General features: G+C 42.5%; 1 protein-coding gene across 1 annotated transcript in view; it reads right to left on the bottom strand.

Moving 5' to 3' along the window:
* Positions 1-333: 333 nt before the first annotated feature.
* The window catches only part of NFE2L2 (NFE2 like bZIP transcription factor 2), a 30,591-nt gene continuing 18,856 nt past the window's right edge, over positions 334-12,068 (bottom strand). The window contains exons 2-6 of the mRNA XM_081313616.1: positions 6,867-7,136; positions 6,627-6,719; positions 4,312-4,509; positions 3,450-3,500; positions 334-2,696 (exon numbers count right to left, since the gene is read on the bottom strand). Of these exons, the coding sequence (XP_081169742.1) occupies positions 1,773-2,696; positions 3,450-3,500; positions 4,312-4,509; positions 6,627-6,719; positions 6,867-7,136 (1,536 nt within the window). The 3' untranslated portion in view covers positions 334-1,772. The remainder of the gene's footprint in view (positions 2,697-3,449; positions 3,501-4,311; positions 4,510-6,626; positions 6,720-6,866; positions 7,137-12,068) is intronic.

Here is a 12,068-nt window from a genome sequence, read left to right on the forward strand (position 1 = left end):
AAACTAAATTGCAAATGTGCTTAAAAGAATAAAATTGAATTGAATAACTGAGTTTATTTAAAGTCCAACTTTGCAAGGGTGCTGGACTTAAATCTAATGGTGCAGTTATTTGTCTAGTGCACCCAAACGGCAAAACTATGAATTATGACCGAGAGGTTATTTAACAGAACCATGCATGGGACCTTGGAGGTCTTCTAGTCCAACCCCATGCTCAAGCAGGAGACCCTATATCATTTCAGACAAGTGGTTGTCCCAATCTCTTCTTAAAAACCTAAAGTTTAGGATGACAAAGATCCCCCACTCATCAATAAAGCCTTGTTCAACTACCCAATCTGGCTTCAGAGACTTTTAATACATTTCAGGTCAAATATATGGAAATATAAGAGCTAGAATAAAAGTTGGGATAATAAAAGCTTAGATTCACAAGAAGCTGTTTGTCTCTATCCAGTGACCTACACTCCCCCATTTCAACCACATTCAGTAACATAGCTGTGCAGCTTTGGCTGAAACAAAATCATACTTTACATAACAATTTACTAAATTATCAAATAAAAAATTTAAAAGCACAAAACTCTTTTATCTTCTAACAATCTTCCAGTGATCAGGTTCCTGAAGCTCCCATTAATTTTAATGAAAGAATGTTGAAGCACATGCTTAATGTTCCTACTCTAAACTATTCTTCAAAGTGCTTGTCTTTGGTTGGGTTGTGCCCTATTGCTGCACTATGCATATCACTTTACACTGCATTCAAGCTGCTATATTAAAGTAAATACACTTGTAAACTAAAAAATTCATTTGTATTTTATAAAGTGATGTACCTTAAGACAGAAAATTAATTTTGTAACTATGTAGGATCAGCAGTTAAATCACGCTTGATACTTATTTGAATAAAGCAACTATAGAAATTGTATATAAATAAGACATCTTGAAATATTTACACAAGCACAAAAACTGCTTAAGCTGCTATTATATAACAGGAAGAACTAGTGTATTGTGGAAGTATTATCCATTGTGCATACATTTTGTTTTACGCTAATGATTTAGTGTGTTCATACATTTGACTCTAAAGAAACGTATAGTCCAGTGATGGCGAACCTTTTAGAGACCGAGGGCCCAAACTGCAACCCAAAACCCACTTATGTATCATCAGGTGCCGGGTGGGTGTGGCCAATAGGGTGGGCGTGGCCCATTGGGTGGGCGTGGTTGCAGTGGTAACAGCAGACTGGGTGGGACTAAAAAGTTCAATCAATCTATTCCAATTTTGTGAGATCTTTTTTTTCCCCGCGAGAAGATATTGATTGATTGAACCCAGCTGAAGGACTAGGACTAGGCGACGGCGCACGTGCCCAGAGAGAGGACTCTGCGTGCCACCTGTGGCACCCGTGCCATAGGTTCGCCACCACGGGTATAGTCACTTGAAAAAGGACAATGTTGGGTTACATGATGCTTAGCAATAGAAAATAGCAATGTAAAAATAATCATAGAAATATTTTTTTTGTCTCCCTGATCTTCAGAACTTAAGTCTCTAGCTTCTTGCTCTTAGGCACAAGGAAAATGCTCCCATCTCTGGTTTGCTGCAGTGAGTAATCATTTGGAGAGTATTGCTTGCCATCTTCATCCCGAAGCACGCTGAAGACTTCAAGGTAGAGGGTGCTCAGTTGCTTTTTCAGCAGCTGCAGGCTTTTGTTATTGTCCACCTTCTCTTTCAGGAGCTTCTCTTTCTCCTCCTTCAGGTAATCCAAATCATGCTCCAACTCAGTAATGTTTTCCAGTTACCTTTTACGGCAGTTTTGAGCAGCTACTTTGTTCTTGCCTCGCCTTCGTATGTCACGAATAAGAGTGAGCTGAGCCTCGTTGAACTGCTGCTTGGACATCATTTCATTGAAGTCATCCACGGGGAGGTTGATGATTTTTTCAACAGGAAAAGGGATCTGCAGAGCTTTTGCTCTCAGCTCATCTCTAGTGAGATGAGCTTCTTGTTGGTTGAAGGGCTTATCTTTCATGAATGGAGCTTCAACGTGGCCAGGATTGGCAGGCAATTCTCTTTGAGCTGTACTAGTAAGCGGTAAGTCAGGCTTTGGGGTGCCTTGCTCCAGAGATGGAGAGGCAGGAACCTGCAGGTGAAATGAATGAATCGTTGCATTGGTCGGTGACACAATTCCAGGGGCGCTATCAATCTCCTCCATTTCTGAATCACTGCATCCAAAGCCTGTATCCTGACAGACCGAAGATGACTCAACAGAATGAGCTGGGGAGGTTGTATTGGGACTTGCATTCAGTGAAATACCAGAATCCGAATCATTATACTCTGGGGCATTTCCTGCAAGGTCTTGGTTAAAAGCTTTGCACTGAGCAAAATCCGAAAGATCTATCGTTTCACTTAAAAAGCCAGCAATTGCCGGATCCACAAAATGAGATGGTGGAGTAGCCGCTCTGGTGTCCATCTTCACATCAATAAAGGAATAGAAATCCTCACAGAAATCAGTGCTACGTTGACTAGAATCTTCTGGCAACCCCAGACTGGAATAGGGATCCTCCAAAGGTTTCAGGAAGTCTTGACTGCAATTAACAACTTCTTTCTCCATGGCAGATATTGAATTGTAGAAGGTAAAGTTATCGGCTGCCTCTGAAGTGGTACTTACAGCAAATGGGTTTGATGTTACATCGGCGAGACTGTCGTTTTGTATATTAAGACACTGTAGAAAGAAAGGTTCCAAAAATGTTCAATAAAACTTACACAATAATCTTATGTATTTCATTTTAGAATTTGTACTGGAGGGTTTTCTGGTCTGAAAGCCACACTAGAATTTTTATCGGCATGCTTGCATGCCGCATAGCAACTAAGCTTTGGTTTAATTCAATTTAAATGTAATTCTGAGTAATTATATGATTCCTTTCCATCTGTTTAACATTTCTGTCAGATGAAAAATGACAACCTGGGGGAGGACCTCTGAGAAGGACAATCTCCCTAACCGTGTTTTACACATTAGCAGTTTCTGAGCAGGTGATGCATCTCTGGAGCTAGGGAGGCAGTATTTATGGGTAATCTTGTGCCACACACATGGACACTGTAGTCTTCACTGTCACCTTTTTACATACTATGAGACTAGAAAACCTAGTGAGACAAACATCAAGCAAGAGAAATGAGGGGGAGAGAGATGCAAGTATTTAGTATCATCCCCCTTTTCTCCACTGACAATTTCAAAAAGGAAATGTGAATACTGAGAAGGGGATGAAATGCATCAGAACTTTGAAACTACAACTATCAACTCTTCAGTCATTCAACTTGTATTTGAATCAGTTGCCTAGCTCAACAAATTTGTTTAAATGTAAGAGTTTGCAAGAGTTTACACTGTTCCTCATAATAGGAACGGAACCATTTCTTTTGTAGGACTGAGTGGTCTTTGAAAAGTGATATGGCCTTTCAGTATAAATAAATGTAGACCTACCAGGTTTCTTTCCTCCAGAATGAACTTCTGTTTGAGAAATTTCTGTTTTCCCTGCATTCAGGGTAAAATAATTTGTGTTTTGTTTATAAATTCCTGCTCCTTGTGATTATTGTTACTCTAGATTTACAAAGTGTCATTTCTCAAAACAAAATCCATGACATATGAAAAAATTTAGGCTTTTAAAATATTTTAATGTCTCTGATGAGCTTGCAAATAATGGGATTTCTGGAGTACCAAGCTGAGGATTCTGTTTGTTTTTAAGAAAAAGCAGACTTAACTCTTCCTATGCAATTATGGATAAAACTGAGCAAGATTTTTTTTAAAAAAAACACCTCCCCAATTGTCAAAAGGATATTAAATAGCAAGATTTCTCTCCCAATAAAAATAACCAGGACTATAGCAGGGGTAGGTAACTTTGGCTCTTTTATGACTCGTGGACTTCAACTCCCAGAATTCCTGAGCCACCATGGCTAAGCTTGGAAACCTCTCCATTTCTCCTCAGCATGGCTGGCTCAGGAATTCTGGGAGTTGAAGTCCATGAGTCATAAAAGAGCCAAGGTTGCCTACCCCTGGACTGTAGCAAGTTAGAGCTTTAGTTTATAGTACAAATTCTGTCTAGAAAATAAATATTTCATTTGCACTACAAATAAATCTTGGTTGCAAGTTAAGTAGTTCACAGCTATTAGAACACTGTCACGTTGTTATTTGGTGACGTTTCTTTCCCCCACCCCACCCCTGAATTATCCTATGCAGAGTGATGTGGGAGAGAATTGACTGAGAAGACAAAAATGTCAACAGTCATTTTTCCTTTTACCAAAATATCTGTCCAAAATACATACCAAACACTAACAGCAAGTATTACCTGCAGTTCTGGAATAGACAGGAGTTCTTCCCACACTTGTTCTATATCTTGTGTGTTCTCTACTTTTGTATCTAATAATTCTGGAATCGTAGACTGAAGTACAGATGAGTCAAGCCGCTGCGTATGGTTAGATTCAACAAAGACCTGGTTGGCAGCCATTTCCAAAGGTGCCACTTGTTGAAATTCAGCTGGAGAAATCTAGAATATATGCAGTAGATCATTGATATACCTGTGCTTGGAACCTTAAACATTAGCATGAAAAGATGTATGTCAGACATGTCAAACACAAGGCCCACGGGCCGGATGCAGTCTGACACGTTCCGTCCGGCCCGGGGACCTACTCTGGAAACAGTGAAGGACTGGCCCGCCGCACCTCAGCCCGGCCCAGGCTAACCGGGCGCTGATCTACAACCTGGTTGTGTCCATCAAAGCCAGGATGCACTCAGCCTTAAATCCACGGGACAGCGCCACCCCATCCCTGGGTGTGCGCGCAAGTATAGTCCGGCGTCCCTGCTGGCTGTCTTGCCTTGCAGGCTGACTTCAGCCAGGATGCCAGCACTGGCCTTCTCCTGTGCGCACAACCGGGGGGCAGGACAGAGGCGGCGGGGCAGCTCCTTGCTGGTTCCAGTGGATCTTAGGCTGAGCACGTTCTGGGTTTGATGGACGCAACACCCCCACCCCCCCACCAGCACCTCCAGCCTTGCAGCCACGAGGCATCCCTTTCAACGGGACTGCCCCCGCTCACCCACATGGTATAGGAATGGCAGGCAGCAGCATATTAGTGCTGGCAATCCCTCCCCCTCCCATCATCCCTTCCTGAGTGCGGGGGGAAGGAAAGAGATGAGAAGGCGAAGGAAGGAATGGAAGGAGGAAGGAAGGGAGGGTGGGGAGGAGGGAGGGAAAATGGAAGGAGGAAGGAAGGAACAGAGGAAGGAACAGGGAAAAAGGAATGAAGGATGAGAGGAAGGAAGGGTCGGAGGGTGAGAGGAAGGAAGAGTGGGAGGAGAGAGAGAAAAAGGGACGGAGGAAGGAACAGGGAGAAAGGAATGGAGGGTGGGAGGGAGGGAGGAAGGAAGGAAAATAGGGCTAGATAGGGCTCGCAACTTGGGGGTCCTCCTAGATTCACGGCTCACTTTGGAAGACCATATAGGAGCCGTGACTAGGGGGGCCTTCGCACAGGTTCGCCTGGTGCGTCAGTTGCGGCCCTATCTTAGCCGGGACGATTTATGCACGGTCACTCATGCGCTCGTGTCCTCTCGTCTGGACTACTGCAACGCTCTCTACATGGGGCTGCCCTTGAGGACTACTCGGAAGCTCCAACTGGTACAGAATGCAGCCGCGAGAGTGGTGTTGGGAGCCTCCCGATACTCCCACGTTACGCCTCTGCTCCGTGAGCTGCATTGGTTGCCAGTTGTCTTCCGGGTGAGATTCAAGGTACTGGTAACGGTATTTAAAGCACTCCATGGCATGGGGCCGGAGTACCTCAGGGAACATCTGCTGCCGGCATCAAGCTCCCTGCGCCCTGTGCGTTCCCACAGAGAGGGCCTCCTCAGGGTGCCACCGATCAGAGAATGCCGATTGGTGGCCCCCAGGGGGAGATCCTTCTCTGTGGGCGCTCCGGAGCTGTGGAATCAGCTACCGGTTGAGCTCCGGATGGCGCCCGATCTTCGCTCCTTTCGTCGCGATCTCAAGACATTTCTGTTTGTACAAGCCGGCCTAGCCTGAGGGGGAGTGTTGGGGTTATTTTATTTTTCGTTTTTTAACTTTTCTGGGGGTTTTTAGTGTTGTATTTATATTGTTTTTAACTAGGGCAATTTGTTTAATCTTATTTTAATGTTTGTATTCGCTATTTTATTCTGCCCTGTGAACCGCCCTGAGTCCTCAGGGAGAAGGGCGGTATATAAATGTTATTAAATTAAATTAAATTAAATTAAATTAAAAGAGGAAGGGAGGACAGGAGGGACCATGTCCCGGCGCTCGCCCCGGTCCCATCCTCCTCTGCCGGAGACCCTCAGATCTGCCCCAGTCCTACCCAGGCACCCCTGAAGCGAGTGAAGTCAAGTGGGCCACACCTACCCAGTAGGCCATGCCCAACCCAGTCACACCCACCCAGTAGGCCACACCCACACCAGCCACACCCACCCGGCCACCCGAGGGCAACCACAATGCTGATGTGGCCCTCAATGAAATTGAGTTTGACACCCCTGATGTATATCATCAAATCTGTGGCTCATAATATTAAGAGGAATGTAAAAAGGGAAAAGGACAGAGATGCAGTTAAGTCCATAAAGACTGTCAAAGTGGTGAACATTTACCTCAGTCTCGTCTCCAAATGAAAATGTTTCTGCTAAAATCTGTATGTAGTCATCAAACAGATCATCTGCATCTTGTTTGGAAATATGCACACTCTGTGTAGGAAGCACAGGAAGTTAGAACTGTGTTAAATGCAGATTCATTGAAGACACCCACAGCAACCAGGGTGGAAGAAACAAGGAAGAGGGAATATGGTGTTCCAATCAATAAGAACAAAAGGGCTTCTATGTTTACAGCTATACCTGTGAATAATTGTTGGAGATGGCAGAATTTCCAGATTCAACAGCTTGAGCTGGCTGGATAGGAACATATTCCCCGGTTTCCTCATCCAGATGCAACTGGGCAAGAAAAGCCTTTTCTTGCTCTTCCCGAAGCTGCTCTTCTCTCTCACTTTCAAGCTTTTTCTGTTTCTCAAGTTCATATTCCTTCTTTCTTTGACTGAAATCAAAAACTTCACGCCTTGCTCCCAGATCTATGTCTTGTCTCCAGAGAATGTCAATCAGAGTCACATCCTATATGCATAAGAGAAAGAAAATAAAGACCATCAGGGCTGTCTGCCTTTTAAATGTAGTATTCAAAAAGAGTGGCCATTATACCTAAACGGTTGAAAACAGAACCAAAGCCCAAAGTTTATGGATCGATATTAACATCAATGTTATATCCCCATAATATAAAATTCAGTAGGCATTTGATTACAAAACATGGAAATGTAGCAATAAGAAGAGTGATTAAATTTACTGGCACTGTAATTCTGAGCGCTGTTTGAAGTTAAAGTAAAATATATGTACTGTAAACACTTACTTGAAAACAATCCTATCAATTATTTGTGAAGAAGCATGCACTGGGGTCTGACTGCACACCTGTAGTCTTAAATGTGTTTATTGGCTTATTAGCAAATGTAAATAGGACTGAATTGTCCATGTCATAAATAAGTAGATCAGATTCCAAAAAATATTCAAAGGCATGCACCGGTAAGCATTAATAAGTAGTTCAACACAGAATGACGTAATGTTATTATATATGTGTGAATACGGTATTTTCCGGTGTATAAGACGACTGGGCGTATAAGACGACCCCTGACTTTTGAGAAGATTTTCAAAATTATTCGTCTTATACGCCGGAAAATACTTACATGCCAGTTGCCAAGTGTCTGACACAAGCTCGATTCAGCCCCGTCTGATGCAGATGGTGCAAAGCCTCCCTTTTGAAGCCCAAAGAGGCTTTTCCTTCCACCCATCCTTTGGAATAAACGCAAGAGCTGCGTTCACACAACGCGCTCTTCCAGGCCAGACTCTGCAAACGGCACGCCAGAAGCTGCAATCACCGCGGAAACTCCGAGTCCACGCCTTTCAGCAGCCTGCACAGCTGAGCGCAATCCGGCTTTGAGAGCACATTTGCAGACAGAGCAGCCGCCGCGTCTGGAGCCAAGCCCCGCCCAGGAGGCAGTCGGCCAGGCGGGCCCGGAAGACATGCTGGAGAGCCAGGCTTGGGGCGGCCATGCTGAGGCCGGCTTGCAAGGGCCGCTGCGTGGTCTGCGGGCGAGAGGGGTGCCAGGCTGCCAAGTACCACTGTCCAGACAGCCGGGAGAGATAGCGGGTAGCAGGGCGCGCTCTGCTTATGCTCAGATGCCGCTTGGGCGAGGGGGAGGGGCTTCCTGCCGCTCCCGGGGTCTGGCGTTTGCAAGGGGGAGGGGAAGGGGCTTAGAGGCTCTTGGGGGTGGGAAAGGAGAGTCACGTTGGAGGGGGGACTGGACTAAGGAGGCTTGAAGTTGCTTTGCAAGAACGGTGCACTCGATTGATTTATGTAATATTTTCCGGCGTATAAGATGACTGGGCATATAAGACAACCCCCCAACTTTTGAGAAGATTTTCATGGGTTAAAAAGTCGTCTTATACGCCGGAAAATACGGTACTAGTAATCTTGCCATGTTTTTTAAATGTCAGTGATTGTTGGTGAGACCATTAAAAGTCATTGTTCTGCCAGCAGCAAGATCTCTGCTGGCCCAGCAAGAGTTTCTATTGCAAATCAGGGCTGTTTCTGAAGGAGGCAGAGGAGGAGAGGTCCCGGGGCTTATGGAGCGAAGGAACTGGATGAGGCTATCGGCAGGCTCAGAGGAAGGGAGAGGCTTTTGGAGGAGTTGGAGGCAGTGGCAGCAGCGTGCTCCAGGAGCGAAAAGGAGCTAGGCCCCTTTAAGGAAAAGGTGGAAGAGACAGGATCAGAAAAAGAAAAAAAGGGGGGGGAGGTTATCAAGCTAATTTGAGGGCTAATCCACATGGAACTCCATTTCCATCTGTCCTGTTTGCCATTGTTCGCTCCCTAGAGACTAAAATGGACGTTCTGAAACTTGAGCTGGCCCCGAACAAGGAGTGTCTATCGAAGGTGGTGACCCTTTGAGAACTGTATGCAACAAAATTTCATGTTGATGTATGCCGATTGGTGTACATTCAAAGTGACAATAAAGTTGTTAATATTGTTATTTTCAAGATTGCCAAAACACAGCTAAGTAATACATTCTTGATATTACTCATTGCTACTGATATTGATAGGAATTATATCATGTCTACTAATATTTACCACCTGTTACATGAACAGATGACAGCTATTCTTTTATCTTTTTTTTAATTATTCAATGCTTAGAAGTCAGCTTGATTAAGTTAACTCCAGTTTTTCACTACTATTTTGTCTTACTAGAGAAACTGGCCAGCTAAGAATATTCAATACTGAATTATAGATAAGGCAAATCTCTCTTTAAGGAGACTTCCAAAAGTTATGACTGTAAATGACACCAGATATTGCAAGCTTAATTCTTTTATAAAAATGAATCTAGGGAAAAATCCAGGAGAAAAATTATTCTGCTAGATGACAACAGCAAGACTTTATTGTTCAGCCATAAATTCATACTGTCATATAAAATCTTGGAATAAGGCCTTCATTGCAAAATAACTAAAAACAAACTTAGCTCATATCATCTTATGAGCTTATCATGCTTTACAAGTTACTTCAATCAGACGTAAGTATGCAAATGCAATTGTGCTGCTTTATTCAACAAGGACATTGTTTTATATGTCATGTTTGTATTCTAACCACATATACGGTAAATATATTGCTCTAAGTCTAAGATATGGATCCCTGAAAGCTGTTTGACTTATATAGGATTCAACAAGGGATTGGAATAGAAGACCTCCAAGATCCCTTCCAACTTTATTATTCTATGTTCTGTGTTCTAAAATAATTATCTTCTTCTAGGCCAGACATGTCAAACACAAGGCCCAGGGGCCAGATCCGGCCCGCAAAGTGGTTTCATTTGGCCCCCGAAGCCATCCTGGAAACAGTGAAGGAACGGTCCCCACTGCCTTGGCCCTGGCCCAGAGACCCTCCTCCTGCCAGAGACCCCCAGATCTGTTCTACTCCTGCCCATAGGCACCCTTGATGCGAACGATGTAGAGCTGGCCATGCCCACCCAGTAGGCCATACGCACTCCAGCTGTGCCCACCCAGTAGGCCACACCTACCCTGGCCATACCCACCCGGCCCCCCGAGGGCAACCACAATGCTGATGTGGCCCTCAGTGAAATTGAGTTTGACACCCCTGTTCTAGGCAATGCAACTGGTACTCAGATAATATATGTGGTGTATCCTCAATGTCTGGTAAACCACAAATAAATATATGTTCATGACAGTGAACTCAATTAAGCTTTTCAGATTAACCACTGTATCTAACTGTTAAAAATGTGCACAAATAAACTTCCATCTAAGATATTGGGCTTTTTGTAACTGAATATTTTTCAATTGGAAAATTATATTTGTAGTGGTTCATCCATTTAAACATTTCAGTCCTGCTGAGAGTAGCTACTGTATCTCTCTTTGAGTTTCTATGCCAGAGATTCCTTGCACAATAATTTTCTTAATTTATTACCCAGATACAAAAAGCAGGAAGTCCACAGCTCCTAATGTAATGTGTAACTTACACTATCCAGGAGGATTCTAACTGAGGTTTAGTCTGTCCTATCAACCACAATTTTGGGGATCTTATCAATTTTGATTTAGAAATAATTTTCCACTAATAAAAGTGATTTCCCCCCACAAAAAAATCTTATTCATACAATCCCAAAGGCCAATTCCATTTCACAAATTTCTAAATGTTATATAGACATCATAATCTACATTCTTGAAAATAAGAATGACCAAACCACTAAATATTTAATACAGTAACTGCATTTTTGGATCTCAAAATTTAATCAAAACTGAATATCCCATACTCTAGTTATAAAATATCGAACTTTTTAAAAAACAAAACAAAACTTGTTTTTATGTACATTTATGGGATTGATGATCACCAGAGATGAATTCTGTAAATGCCTGAACTTCAACCTTATATTCACACAAAACATCCCATAATACATACCTACTCAATTTATCATATGCTTTCTCCAAATTAAAGATATACAATAAATTTTCTTTCTCACATGTAGACATTTCTCAATGACCAACTAAAGGGCAAAAATCTGGTGTGCACATTCTCTGCTCAGCATACAGACACTCCAAAGTCCAAATTTTAGTCATGGATCAAAATAGATTTTCATCAGAATTCTGGCAAGACACTTAGTAATATAATTCTCCTGTTCCTGTCGTCTTGCTACCTCTCCATTAGAATAGAATAATTGCATTTTTTCCAAACATCAGACAGAAATGAAAACATCACACACATATTAAATCACGTTGCACAGTCATTCTCCAAGGAAGCCACATCCATATTTTAATATTTCTCCAGATATATTATTTGTATCTCATAGCATTTTCACAACATACATCTCTTTCATTTCATCAGTTTCTTTCCTGGACATTTATGGCTACTTTGCATATCAATATAATTCCCATACAAAATCCCATACAAATCTCTAAAGTAATTTTCATCATTTTTTAAAATTCCATTCATTCTGATGACACCTTAATCTACTTCACCCACTTCTCCGCTCTTTTTAAAAAATTTCTGTCTTAATTTCCCTGCAGTTTCTCAGCATAGTCTTAATCAGTGCTTTTTTTGTAAAAAAGGTGCCGGAACTCACACATGTCATACAACCTGCCTTGCCTATGCTACAAGGTTCCATCCAAAAAAGGTGCCGGAACTCCGTTCTGAGCGTTCTATGAGGAAAAAAGCCCTGGTCTTAATTACCGTATTCCTTGTTTCCTCCGACTACAATTTTTGCAATTTTATTTCTCCCATACTACCTTATATTCATTGCAAATTCCCACAACCTTTCATCATAAGAAATGAAATCAATCATGCTTTTAAATTTATATTTATTCTTTGTCATGTCTATATATGAATAGACTTCTGCTTATGCCATACATCTTTTAAAAAGAAACATTTTCTAACCAGATACTGACCACTTGACATAACCTCATAATTTTCATTCATTCTTGCTCAATCACTTTTTCTGTTAT

The sequence above is a fragment of the Vipera berus genome (assembly GCF_964194415.1).
Source record: "Vipera berus genome assembly, chromosome: 1".
NCBI classification, from domain to species: domain Eukaryota; kingdom Metazoa; phylum Chordata; class Lepidosauria; order Squamata; family Viperidae; genus Vipera; species Vipera berus.